This window comes from Columba livia, chromosome 11 (genome assembly GCF_036013475.1).
Source record: "Columba livia isolate bColLiv1 breed racing homer chromosome 11, bColLiv1.pat.W.v2, whole genome shotgun sequence".
NCBI lineage: Eukaryota > Metazoa > Chordata > Aves > Columbiformes > Columbidae > Columba > Columba livia.
Genome location: NC_088612.1, coordinates 1,365,992 through 1,380,592, shown reverse-complemented (window position 1 = coordinate 1,380,592; position 14,601 = coordinate 1,365,992). Strand labels below are relative to the sequence as shown.

The 14,601-nt window shown below is 42.1% G+C and overlaps 1 protein-coding gene across 1 annotated transcript in view; it reads left to right on the top strand.

The window, feature by feature from the left end:
• The first annotated feature begins 12,964 nt into the window (after positions 1–12,964).
• Positions 12,965–14,601, top strand: part of TNFAIP8L3 (TNF alpha induced protein 8 like 3) — a 40,223-nt gene continuing 38,586 nt past the window's right edge. The window contains exon 1 of the mRNA XM_065076428.1: positions 12,965–13,234. Coding sequence (XP_064932500.1) covers positions 13,183–13,234 — 52 coding nt within the window. The 5' untranslated portion in view covers positions 12,965–13,182. The remainder of the gene's footprint in view (positions 13,235–14,601) is intronic.

The following is a 14,601-nucleotide window of genomic DNA, read 5'->3' as shown; positions in this document are numbered from 1 at the left end:
GAGACCCCCAGGATCATCGAGTCCAGCCATAACCTTGCTCCTGCGCTAACCCATGGCCCTAAGAACCTCGTCTAAATGCCTCTTCTACACATTAAAAAGGCCATTTTGTGGCATCTCCTTTTAAGTACTGTGCTGTGATATTGCTGACCTGAGAGTTCAATATCAGATTACAAAGAAGAGATTTGGATTACAAATATGGATACAGATCTATTTCTGAACTGCGAGGAATGCAAAAACCTGTGAATTTACAAAGCTACCACGTGTAAAACTGCTCCCAGTTTTCAGGAACCGGATGGAGTGGACTTTATTCGAACTGATACTGACTTCTCCTCATCTCTACTTGAAACTGAACACACAAAACCTGAAATCATTTATGTAAACTTCCTCATTTTCCAAGTTTCATTGAGTTCAAACAATTTCATAGTGATAAAAATTTAATGAGATAATGGCTCAGGGAAAGATCAAAGTAACAGTGTTCTGGAACTGGGATTATGTTGCATGTCTTTATATATTGCATTTATGCAATTAAGAGATTAAAGGTGAGCTCAATTCATCAGCAATTATGCAAAGTAAACAGATCAGCAAATGAAAATCTGCTACAGGATAAAAATGAGCACATTGAGGTTTTTTTATCAGTTCTATTTCCATTGTGTTCCTATTTTCCTCTTTGTTCAGCAATGAAGGGGAGGGGATGGAGGCGTCCAAGCTTGAGCCCCATATGTAGAACAAAGTTTCCACTGCTGCGCATTAGCAAACTGGGTGTCAATGTTATTTAAACTTTGCCATAGGACATCTGTTCTCGTCTGCTGCCTTATCTTATTAACACTTTCTACATATACTTACAAGAACATGTACAATGGTTTCGAAAGAATGTTCCTGCTTTAGCTTAAGTATTCCAGAATGTGCTTTTTAAAAATTAAAATGCAAGCACAGCTCTCTCATTATGGTCACAGCTGAATTTCTATTTCTAAACTGGGGACGTAAGGAGAAACCAGATGTAACGCAATATGCGCTGCAGCGACAGACTTAGGTACTTAATGGTCTATGTTATGCAGAACAAATAAGAGAGACTTTCTCCCTGCTAACTCCTTGGAATTTGTGAACAGCAAACAGGATCCAGCTTCAAATCATTCCAGGTTCTTTTTTCAAGAGCCAAAACCCAACTGCAGTGCGCTTTCCTACAGCAACGTCAGCCCCATTTGTTCTCAATTTTGAGTGAAAGGGAGGTTGGCCAAGAGTGGAATCAATCAGCCAGATTCCTCTTCCATTCAAATGTCAACGAATTCCAGTTTACATAATTGAGGCTGAACCCAACCCAATTTTGCCTGAAGCTTCAGAATTAACACTGCAATGACAACCTTATGGTTTAATCCATCATACAGCATTAAGTTAGAGATGGTTGACAATTTCTAATAAAGTACCTTTTTATCTGAAAATGTCATTTAACTAAAGTGAGCATCCTTACAACAGCTGGGAAAAGGGAGACAGCAATCCCCAAAATTAGACTGACTTATTTAAAGCTGCTCTCTGTGTTAGCAGAAACAGGGATGGAAGTGTCTAATGAGCATTAATTACACTTATTTTGATGTGAGATTTATCCAAAATTAGGTGTTTTGGTTTGTTTGGGTTTTTTTTTTTTTAAGTCTGATATGATTGAAAGAAAACATAGAAACTTACTTTAAAATGTCAGGATCAAAATATGTTCAGGTTTTTATTTGATTCAAATACATCTTTTAACAAGTATAAACCCAGGGAGTGTATTCTAGGCCTTGTAAATTCACTAAATTAATACACTGGTGGGGACTAAAGTAAGAAGAGTATGAGACAACCGAGAACTCTGGACCATGTATGTGCAGGATGAGTGCTAATCCTCTCCATCACAACCATTTCTGCATCGATAGGTCCAGTGTAGCAGAGAGAGAGGAAACGTGAAGTACACGGGAGCCAAGGGCTTGGTTATTGTTGGAAATAAAGTATTACCTAACTACACTTTGCCAAACAGAACACAGAGCTTTCTTGTGGCACACACCTGAGTGTTCCTCACTGCAATCCTTACATGACAGCCTATTCTAACTGACTCCAAGTAGATAGAAGTCTAATTTAATTGAATTTATTTCATCAGTGAACACTTTTGTGCTATTTCTTACTGAAGGGGTTTTAGTGACTGCTGCTAAAAGCAAAAGCATTGAAAGTTTTTGAAGAGTTTTCTTATGCTAAAACCCCTGTCAAACCTGACCGGACCCCATTCACAAGACAAATGCACAGCGCAAAGAGTTAACGTTTCCACTCCGAGACCCTCATCCAGACAAGAAACAAACTAATCAGATATGCCTTTAAACTTCTAGTCTGCCAATAATCCAGCTGTGTTACAATGGCAGACACAATGGTGTGGGAGTGACATCTCCACCATAATGAACAGCTAAAGCAGAGACAATTTCATTACAAACCAAAATGAACATTTTGTCAGCTGTTACTATAATGCACAACTGCTGAAAATAGGGTCTCACAAATAATGATAAATATTCATTAGGACATCATTACAAGACTATGAGAAACATGGCTCAAGCTGAGCTACCACTGCTGGTGTGCCCTTTTTACAAGCCGTGATACCTTGTCTCTAGGTGCTAACGCTCTGAACTGATGCCGAGCAATTATTTGTTCTAAGCATCAGTAGGAAATGTGCACGTTTAGCATTTCACTGCAGGCTCTCAGCGCCTCGCAGGAGTGAGGAAGAAAGGAGAAGAGAGTCTGGAGGCAGATGGTAGGCAGCCGGGGAAACGTCATGCTGGGTTGGCTGGCCAGCTGAAAAGGAGCAGTGAGATGGTCCAGCAGACCCATTGTGGAGGAGAGAAGGGGAAACTTGGTGGGGGCAGGGGGTGGGGAGTCACACAGCTTGCTGCTGCTGCACCTGTTCCCTGAAGTGCAGGAGGTCAGAGAAAATGGCAGCCTTGGGGGATTCATATACCAACAACTCTTGGCACAACTGCCTCTTTCCTCCCTGCTATTGTCGCTGCTTAGGCCGCCACAGTTTCCGTACGTTTTTGTACTGAAATTGCTTTAGTCATTTAAGATTTAAGCAGGTAACAAAATGAAGACGCTAGAGAAAGTCCCAGGTTGAGCAGACCTTAAACAATGGGACTGAGTCCATTCGACCAGGTGTAACAATGTTCTTGAGACACTCCAGAACAATGTCTGCAGTTATCACCCATCATTAGGGAAGAACTGCAACTACTGCTGTATTTTTATGTACTTACGTTGCTCCTGCAACCTCATGATCTATCATTAATTCTGAGCTATACTGATGGCATACTTTGTGCGTATAGAAAACTAAAGCAGGAGGTCCTGCCTCCCTTTCCCTTACCCTGGTCACAAATGCCTAGCCCTTTCTCACTGACGCTTGTGCAACCTCATGTGAAATCTTTCAAGGAACTAAATCAGTAGAAACCTATTCACTTTTATTTTGGTAAGCTATTTTTCTTCCAGTTTCATTTCCCCTACTGGCTCTCAGGAGCAGACAGCGGGTAAGGTGGGCAGCATGAGGACAATAACGGCAGAAGCAGAGTGCTGGCATTTACAGAGAGGGAGAGAAGGAGCAGAACTGCCCTTATCAAGGGACATGAGGTCACCTTAGCACTGGTACCAAGGCACATCTCAATATGCTGCATAAGGAAACCTCAGCATGGTGAGTTACACTGATCAACACTTTCCAGAAAAATGAAACAGAAAATCCCCCACACCATTGCAGTGTATCCAGACTGGCAGGTACATTTCTATTATGGATCTCTGAGTTTTCATGATGTTAAAAAGAAATACAGTTGACCTCCCCTGACTCCTGCATACATATGTATATATTTTACGTATGTACATACGTGTGTATATCTTGGCTTTGCAACAGTCACCTGGTTTCTGAGTGCCATCACCGTCCACAAAGGTTTAAGAGTCACGAAAGGAGCTATGCATCATTGTGAAGATACTTCAAATAGCCATATAGGGTCCATCTTTTAAAACATAGGTTCTTACTTTTTAAGAAATATGAAGCATCAGAGCTGTGACAGCTTTCAGACAGTTTGTAATGTGTGTGCCATGGATAACCAGACAAATGGTTTTAAGCAGCTAGTACAGCCCTCCATCTGCTGGCTACACTTAGTATATGCGGCTTACAAATCACTTCTACAAAATGATTGTGAGAACTCTCAGTACGAACTTAGTCCTGTTACAAGTCACCATTTCCACACTTTATTCAAGGAGACTTTACCTCATAGCTCATACAAATTACAGAATCTAAAATTTGTAATGATACAAATCCTAATAAGGAAAAAAAAAGCGCAACCACACACTGGAAAGACAAATAGATTATTTCACCCATATACCAATCATGACGTAAATCACTATCAAACTTATTTGTTCTTTTCCCTATGATTTTTTGCATAAACATTCTGCATTGTATCCTAACCGGTCACTGGCTTTTCAAATAGTCTGTCAAGATAACAACAGGAGAATACTTCCTTCTAGAGCCTGAAATTCATGAAAGGCTTATTTCTTTAAATAAGCCTACAAAAGGCTACATACAAAAGCACTTTAATAACAGCATGCAAAATCTGACAGAGAAGAGGGTAGGGTAAGACTTCCCTATTAATTTGAGTAGATTTCCAAGAAAAGGAAGTGAAGAAATGAGGGCCAAAAAACCCCAACCAGGTCACTGCCTGTGACAGGAGGCTGATTTTATTTTAAACAGTGAAGCATCTCAGTATTGTTGCAGGAAACAACCACATTGCCTTCCTCGACGGATCCTGGAGCTTCACCCAGCTAAGTGCACAGCAAAGAGGATCATTTCTGCATAAATCAAAAATAAGAGAAACAGTGAATAAAGGCTGAGTCATCACAACTAAAACTTGAGCTTCCACCTACACCTCTTACACATGCTCATACACACAGAAGATGAACAGCATTGTTTATGAACACTGACACATCTTAATATCACATGAGTCATTACACAAGGTATTTCAGGATTTGTTTTATCGTCGCATGTGAGAGGGATACAACAAATGGACTGCACACACCCAACCCACATGTGCTTTGGCCCTTTACTATAGTATTTTTCAATATCAAGAGCATCTCGCTTTAAACAAAAGTCCATTTCTGAAACTGAATCTGTTATCGCACAGTAGGTTTGGCTAGAGTTCAGCATGATATTGTACGTTCTGCAGTGCCAGTTGTATATACCCTTGTTGTTCTTATATTTATTTTCATTTCTACATCTTAAATCTATCTTTAACTTGGAAAAATGTTTAAAAGTTACATAATCAGGTAAAGATCACCTCTCCTAACAGTTCCAGGAGCACACAAACTGATTATGGTGGTGCCTCAACTATGAATATTTGAATAAGTCTTCATTCCTACAGTAAGATGCTGTGGGGTGACAGCAACACCACAGGCTCCATCCCTCCTTTGCAGTGTTAAATACTGCTCCCTAGAGCTCTTGAACTCCTAGAATTCGTTAGAATGAAGAATCCTGTCCTTCAGTAAAAACAGGAGTAGCTGAGCCCAGTTGTACCCTAGATTAGACATCTTTATCTCTGAAATTACACCAGCTTCACATCCTTGTCTTGAAATTCTCAGTACGCTCTTAGAACTTCATGGTACCTGGCTGACTTTAACAAAGCTCTGAACGCAGTTTAGGGCCATGTGGTCTCGTCTGTAGGATTGATGTTTGTCGGGCATGATTTCCTGTTAATTACGGTGCACAGTCGCAGTTCATTTTCCTTCAAAATGGTAAGAACCTCTTCTCATTTCTTTATCCAATTAAATGGCACGCTGGCTTTAGTACCCTCATGTTCTCTTGTAACGTTTCAGTTTGTAAACTTGTGATGGCTTTCTATCATTCTTCAAATTCTTTCGCTATAACACCTGACAATGATAAGTGGTCTGTAGAGCTCACTGGAGGACCATGGAAAGTTATCAGTGTACTTTACATTTTCGGCTTCCTTCAAAATTCCACCAGCATTAAAAAGGGCCTTTATATATGTATTCTCTAGCCCTTCCAGCTACTTACGCTGCCAGGAGCACCAGAGATCTACAATCCAAAGGTTTAGTCATAAAAAAGTAAAGGCTCTAGATCTATCTATCTACAGAGAAATTTGTGTCATCCAATTTGAATTCAAGCCATTCATATATTGTATTTACAGGTACTCCGAGTTCCTCAGCGTGCGCAAGAGAAATCATTCACCTGAAAGTGGTCTGGACAGAAAGTTTCTAAATAATTTCATTCTCTTTACTGGGATTGTCAAAGGACTGCATGTAATCTAATTGCCTATGTTGCATGTTCCTAAGACTGCCCATAAAATGCAATTTTATGTCTGGGTTGATGATATTTAGTTATTTGTAGGTAGTTGGGTAGCAGAGTGCCTTTAGCCATACTCTTAGAAATGGTCATGAAGTAATGCCCACACACTGTCAGATGAAGATGATGTTTCCATACTGCTCTAAAAAATCACATCAAGCTCTACAGAAACCACAAAAGAGTATATTAACATTCTGCGATTTGAGTGAAATCTGTGGATCTTAGTGACTTGCTCCATAAAACAATCATTTTCTGTCTCTATCATTGCCATTCAGAGATTATTATTCCCTTTAGTCCAAAGGGTGCTACACTTTTTAGCAGAATCTCTATACCAAGACTGATCTGTTGCACCCTTATTTCAGTCATAGGGGCATCATTCCTGCACCAAAATCTTCAGCACCGTTTCGGTCACCTTTCCAACGTGTGGATACATCCTAGGGCTGTAAAACAGGAGTCACAGCACCCAGCGTTAAGGAGCAACCAGACCTAGTCAGCTGCAAAACGTCACATGCTTTAAGACTTTCACTGATAACATCCAATTTGAAAAATGTTACTGAGTTTCTATGTAAGATCTACAACTCTGTGCATCTCAGCATTTGCCCTCTGCGGCAAAGCACAATCTACCGCATCCTAATAATTCAGAATGTCTAGGCAACGTTATTATGTAAATAAATATTAGTCTTCAAAACACAATATAATCAGAGAAGTTTGGTGGGTTGTTTTTAGTGTGTTGAGGAGTAGAAGAAAGCAATACAAAAATAACCACAGAAAGACTGTATTTTCTAGTGTACATAAGTGTGTAACAAACATCATGACTACAGGGAAAAATGTGGATGTTTGCATAAAGAATAGGATTAGGAAAGTTAATGAAATAACGGACGCTAGCTATAAAACGTTCTGGAAAAACAGCACAGTCTAGGTCCTCCATAGTTTCCTAGCAACAACATTTTCTCTGCTTTCTCAGAGTGCCATGGAGTGGTGGAATCCTCCTCCTACACAAAATCTCAAATCAGGGATTAAAACAATGATGACCCATCTTGCAGACTGGAAGCAGAAAACTATTTCAAAGCTTGTGAAACACAGCTCAGTAACAAGCACTATCTCTTGTTGATTTAATTCTCTCTTACTTGCATCTTGAACATGGTCAGAGGCTTAAATGCAGCCGTCAGATAATCAACCCTTGCAATGAAGAGCATAACTCAACACCACATGGAAAGTAAGAAGTGTAACATACTTTAAAGTAACTTCAACGACCAACACAAGAATCAAAAATAAATCCCAAATACAGTGGCAAACAGGAAAATGGTTTTGCCTGGCAGCTCACAGAGTCACAGAATGTCAGGGATTGGAAGGGACCTCAAAAGATCATCCAGTCCAACAGCCCTGTTGGAGCAGGAACACCCAGATGGCCTCTAGCTTTCTCTAGGCAGCAGCAGAATGAAGACAAATGGCAATCCCCTGCTTTATCTGGTATTTTACAGGGATTCCCTTGAGAAAAGTTCTTTATTTTCCCAACCCCAGAACAGAGAAAGCAGAAACAAAGTTCACATATTGGCTAATCAGTCTTAGCCTTTGATATTATTAGTATCCCACCTGTAATGAAATTTAAAACTGCAAGTAAAACAAGTACCTAATTTATTAGAGTTTTAAATAATAATGCCTAACTCTCCGCCCATAAAAACAAGTGAGGGTCATTGCCTAACCAATAAAATTTACACACAGAATTGCCTCAAAAGACATTTCCCACCAATAGAACTAACAAATTGGGAAGGTAGCTTTTATTTTTTAATTGCTTAGAATGCAATGCTATGAAAGCAAGAGTTTGCCAATCTACAGCAAATGGCATACATAACTTGTGAGACAGACATCCTGCTACGTACAGGACCAATCATCACCCCAAAAAAGAATGGTAAAGTAGCTTTAAAAAATAAAAACAACTATCATGACATTAGTATCAAATTATGAAATGCCAGACAATTCAAATTACAGTTTAACACACAGAACCTTATTCTATGAGCAAAATCCTGCTCTTAAGCGAACAGGAAAGTAACAACATCCTCATGGCCAAACAATGGATATGAACATTCATGCCATTCAGTTCTCACAGGATTCTTGTTTCTATAAGGTAAGAGAAAACAGGATAAGTTACTGCTTTAGAGTGGAGGGCACAGGATGGATGGGACCAAACCCTAAGTTGTCCTTTCTGATAACCTCCCAAGAGTAGTGCAGTTCATCATGATGCACAAGAGTACAATATTTTTCTATTTTGTTTCATTCATAAGATCGTCTTACAAGGCCCCTTCAAGGTGACTGAAGCTGTGTCTCAGTCCTAGCTTTAGATCTGATATTCCAAATGTGGCGTAGCATAGGTTAGCATCAGTACTGGGCTACAGTCTCAGTCCCTAACTGCTTCTCCAGCTCTTCTTTGAGAAAAGTCAACACCAGGCAAAGACAGAACACAATTCAGGAAGTCCAATGGCTAAAATATGGCCATACTATGATAGGTGTTCATAACTGAAGCCTTACATCTCTTAACATTAAAAAAGGGGGGGAACACAGAAAATACTGCACTTAACACGCACTGCCTAAACCAGATAATCATCTAGTACAAAAATCTAGATTTTTTTGATATCTACTGGTACATGAGTAGGAATTAAAGTAATATAACTAAAGTAATGTAGACATCTTGTTCATTATTGGAATTCTAAGTCAAATTTGAAGAGTTTGCAGACCATCAATAGATGCATTATTGCAACTACCATCCATCAAAAACGTATGCAAAATGTGTGTATGTATATGCATGCTGACTAACATCCAGACATCAGTACGAATCCAAGCTCCTGTCACAACAAAGTTGTGTCCTTGATATTGGGCATTCATGCTTTGCCAATAGTGGTGCAGATACTGTATTTATGTGTAGAAAACTGACACCACAAAGAAATTGGGGGCAAGGGGTGACGGGGAATCTAAAATCTGCTACAGTCCATTTCATTAATGTATCAGCCTACAGGAGATGCTTCTCCGTTCTACTTTCAGTAGCACTGGCACTTGTATCCGAAAGCTATAATATTGTAACTTGTGAAGAAAAATATTAGGCAGCAATATTAGAAACAGTGCATCCTAAGGTAGAACTTACTTAAATAATGTTGGAAAAATATTTGCAAGGGAAAAAAAAAAAAGCTTACACTTTTACATTTAAACCAAAAAGCAGTAGTAATCCTTCTCATGTGTCTTTGCAGTCAAAGTGAGACAAGGCAGACACAAAGATGGTAGCACAGAGGGAGTTCTGTTAAATTTAATAATGGAAAGAAGAGAGAAAAGGCTTCCTGTGATAGGTTCTAAGGCTCAGTTGGAAGGAGTAAAGCTTGAGTAGCGAAGCACAGAGGCAGTTTGCCAACCTTTTATTTAGCAGAAATGGATAACCTGACAGTTCAGGTACGGCTCAAGAGATGCACGGGAAAGTCTGTGCTTCCCATTTGACTTCCAAATCACAGCTTCTCAGTACCTCATTTTGCTCTGTCTGAAAGAGATAAATACTATTCTCCTTATTTCACAATAGTCCCATAAGAATAAATATAGCAGATATAGATGCTATGGTGATTGGGCTACCTAAATACTTAGAATATGATGAAATTTTGTTTGTGCAAACATGCAAGCATGATTTGCAGATAGATCAGTGAAAAAGCATGAATCCTAAAAGCTCTCACAGGCACATTGAGTAGGCAGAGGAGAATTACAGATAAATTCCATATGGAATGAAGATCAAGACCAGATGCAGCTGAAATGTGAATGGAGGAGCCATATAGTGATGTAGCCGCTACAGACAGCATCATGTAACCGGGAACACACGCAGCACATGGGGCAGTTACAATCATTACCAGCTCTCCTGGTCAGTCAGACTTGTAGAAATGTGCAGGAAAATGTATTAACTGAGCCTGGAGAAAAAAGATGTTCCAGTTTCTAAATATCCCACCACTCTCTAGGTCTGCTCTAGTGATAAACAGTCACAGAGCTTTCAGTTATAACAATGAATGTGTAATTGCACTATTTGTACTAAATGCAAAAAATGAGTCACAAAACTTCAACTTTCGTCCTGTGGAATTTCATTGAATATGTGTCTAGCTTGTAAACACATCGCTGTTCACAAACCTTTGGTGGTTTTCTCTGCATCGCAGTTGTAATGAGAGGAAACTACAAAGTTCAGAGCTCTAAGCAAGTGGAATTTTCCAGGTCAGATGTTAAACCAAGTGCTGGACTTCGCTGCGCAGAGAACATTGAGATGGAGAAAAAACAATAATAATTCTAACCATATGTTTTGAAATTAAAAATTATGCTCATTCTGTTACAGTTCAAAACTTGAAGAATCGCTTTACAGTTAACAGCAAGAAAGAGGGAAAGTAGTCTTGAAACATATTTACTGCGGAATAGAAAGTAATTACAGCATAGTAACAAGCATGCCCAATATCTACCACAATACATCCCTCATGCAATAAAGTATTAAGTTACACCATTGCCACCGTAACATTTATTATTGTGGTTCTAGGACAAAAAAAACCTGACAAGAACTAAAATAACTGGGATTCAGTTTTTATTTTGACTATTCCATGCCAAGGCTTCGGTCCTTCAGAGGATCGTGAAAGGTAATCTGTTCTCTTAACAACTGAAGTATGATCAATGACCGTTAAGTTTCAAGCGATTAAAGACAGTCCAGAAAATAAATTAATTGCACTCAAATACAAATTTACTCTCCCTGTTAAACTGTTATGCTCTTATTGGGGAGGGTTTTATGTTTCATTTGTGCTTGTAAAAAACAAACAAACAAACAAAAAGAGAGAGACTGAACTCTTTCCAGCTCTCAGATTCTGTTCTTGGTATGATAACTGGAATTATTTGTCATTAATTTCAGCATTTTCATGTTGCTAATGTCGTTTATATCATGCTTGTAGATTCCCCGGATCTTCTGTTCATCTCTGCGACGTGTGCACATGCATTCAGATTTTACATTGCCTCCTCACAACAGAATCACAGAATCACTTCAGCTTAGATGTTTTTCCTTATATAATACCAATTTATGGTATTATATATTATATATATATATATATAATACCAATTTATGGGGTTATAATCAGCAGTATTTGGAATGCCACTTTAAATTTAATGAAAGTAACTGCAAACAAAAGTCAGAATTTGTTTTCATGGAATAAAAAACCAAGTGTGTCCTAACACTACACACCCAAGGTATGACAGTAACATGCTAAGTTACTTAACACCTGGCTTTTCACTCCAGAAGTTGAAGAATTGTGTGTCCAAATTCAACATCCCAACATGTGCATTCCCAGGATCAGAAAGCTTAAGGTCATCTATCTTTCCAGGCTCGACCAGGTCTGAAGGCAGCAGAGCGTGCCAGGACTGACCCCAGAACACAAGGCAAACTCCAGCTTTGCTTTTACTATTGTAGTTCTTACACTCAGCATCACACAGAAGCAGCCATCACTGGAAAGAAATCCACAGGGTTCTTTAAGTTTGGAAAGACTCTTGTTTGTTGTTTTTAATGTTACAGTATACACTAACAGAGAAAGTCTTCACCTTTGTCAAGAGTGTTTGGCATAGTCCAATGACAATAGATAACTTCATATATGCAGTGTCAAAGCGTCCAGGCGTTACTTAGATAAAACAATATAAGGATCCGCATGGCTTTGAGGGAGAGAGTTACAGAGTAAAGAAAGAGAAACCTGTGGTCAAGAGCCACAGGCATAAACATCTGCCTAGAGATCTCTTACTGCAGGTAGGCGTTCAAGGCACTCCCTGGCTCTTAGGATGTGATCAGATAGACCTATGAGATCTGTTTTATGGTGACATTTGGTTTCTAATTAGAAAGTATCCTTGCTACTACTTTCCTGGGATTTTTGTGCTACAATTAGAGTGATCTTTGACCTGTAACAAGGAAAAGTAGGAAGGAGTAAAAGCTAAGGGAAAGATCTACCTACCCTCACCAGAGCTGAATAAGTGGCCTCAACAGTCTGAATTAAGGGATGACTCAAGACTGTAGTATCCTGTAGGTCACAGGCAAAGTCTACAGAGTTTGAGCTAAAAGTTTCCAAACTCAAGATTTCAAAGCAATCTTCTAACATGCTCTTCATTTACCAATATCGCACTGCCTCCCTGAGCCTGCAAATAGTCTGCAAACAGGCAGCAGCAAAATTCACTCCTTCAGTGTTCTTCTGGGCACTAATATCCAGTAAGAACTGGCACTTCCCCGCTGCCTCCACTGTTCCGACAACTAATTTTTGAGGAATTCGATCGTTAGGGAGAGGGAGCTACTGAAAAGACGCAAAGCTACTACTGAAGAGCAGGGGAGATGCCCACAGGGAAAAAGAAGAAAACGACTAAGTAAACGGGAGACACAATGGCAGCCCATGTCATTTCGGTCCTTTCCGTGCTGTCCTGCCCCAGGAGCGCCCTGAGCCGGGGAGGCCACAGCTGTGCAGCCGCGGTCCCGCCGCGGCCAAACCCGGGAGGATGGGGAGATGCAGCCGCTGCAAGACCAACTTGTGTAACAGGCTCGGGGAAGGAGCCGCTCCTCCGCCGCGCCCCCGCTGCCTCCTCCCCTCGCCGGAGCCCGCCCGTCTCCGCTCCTCCTTTGCAGCCAATGGCACTAAGCGAGGTGGCTGCATGTGGTGGCGCGGACCCAGCGCCCGGGCTGGGAGGAGAGGAGGAGGCAGCAGCTCTGCCGGCCACTCGCTCCCGTCTCCTGCTCTCCGGCTCCGGACCCTCCTGCCAGCGGCGGCCAGCAGCACTCCGCCCGCCCCGACCTGCCCCGCGTCCCCGCCGCTACCTGCAGCATGGACTCCGACTCCGGGGAGCTCAGCGAAGGCGAGCTGGTCTCACCCGCAGGTAAGAGGGGATGCTGCCGGACGGACCGGTGCCGCTCGGCTCTGCGAGGGACGGCGCTGGGGGCGCCTGCAACAAGGAACGGGTGTCCCCTCTCCGCTGCCTCCGGGGCAGCCCCGGCGCTGGGACCTGAGGAGGGGGCGCTGCCGCCCCGCCGGCTGCGGGACCAACCGCCCCGCGCGGTCCCCGCGGTGCAGCGGGCGGGCAGGACGGCAGCACCGAGCAGCCGCCCCGGAGGCGGTGCGAGCGGTAACCGGCTCCTCCGGCGGCTGCTCGAGCAGAACCGCCCGCGGGAAGCAGGAGGGGTGCGGTTCAGCCCCCGGCTGCGCTCTGCCCCGTCCAGCCGGCTGCCCGGGGGAGGGCAGAGAGCTGCCCTGGAGTCGCGTTCAGCCATGATGTGACAGCCGGTTAAATTAGCATGCTTTGTGCTTTATATCCAGAGGCTGCGAAGTTACTTGGGTTTGGTTAGGGATATTTTGCCATCGCTCCAGGACCAGTCTGCCCACGTGCACGCAGAGCCCTTGGGCTGCTGGGCTTGTGTTTTCAGGTCCTAACTTGTCACCAAAAGAACCATGAAAACGCCGCTGTCTAGCTGCTGCAGCCTGCATAGTTCTTAGATGAGACAGAAGAAAAAAAAAAAAATCGCTCCTGCTGTTTCCGAATTTCCACATTCCTGTGCCCTACACAAACCATCGCTGATGTGCTGTAATCAGAGGCTGTCCTGCACAAACAGAAAGTGGGGACAAACTTGGGTGAAATCCAGCATACATAGAGGTACATGCTCTACCAGTAGAGCACGTCCCAGTGCCAGTCTGCTGAGAACTATCGACTCAAGGCCACCCCCTTCCCCATGCACATCTCTGGGTCTCCCCCTCCTCTTCAGCCAGCAGAGGTGTGACCCCCCAGCAGCGCAGGCTGCGGCGGCACCACGCGCACAGCTGGCTCGAGACAGGCGCTGGGCAATGCTGACACTAGGTACAACAGGACCTGTTTGACCGCTTCCCATGGTGGAAGTCACAGGCACCTTCTCTGAAGCCCTTTGTCTGGCATTAGACATGAGCAAGCACCACTGGAATGAAGTCTGTGATTGCCCTAGAGATTGTAATCAACCCAAGTAGAAAGTTAGTGAGTTATAATAAGAAATCTTTTCCCCATGATCTCTCCAGTTTAGACATGTCCTTTCTCCCAGCTGGCACCTCTGCCCACTCCCCCAAAAAAAGAAAGGCTTCCACACCAATCAAATCTTTTAACTACAACATGAAGAAAGTGCCAGATATTTTGTAGAGTATTTTAACTGTTCCATTAATACAGCAGTGAGGAAGAACAGTAGGAGGTCATAAGTGTTATCTTGTCTAGTCTCCCAGCAGAGC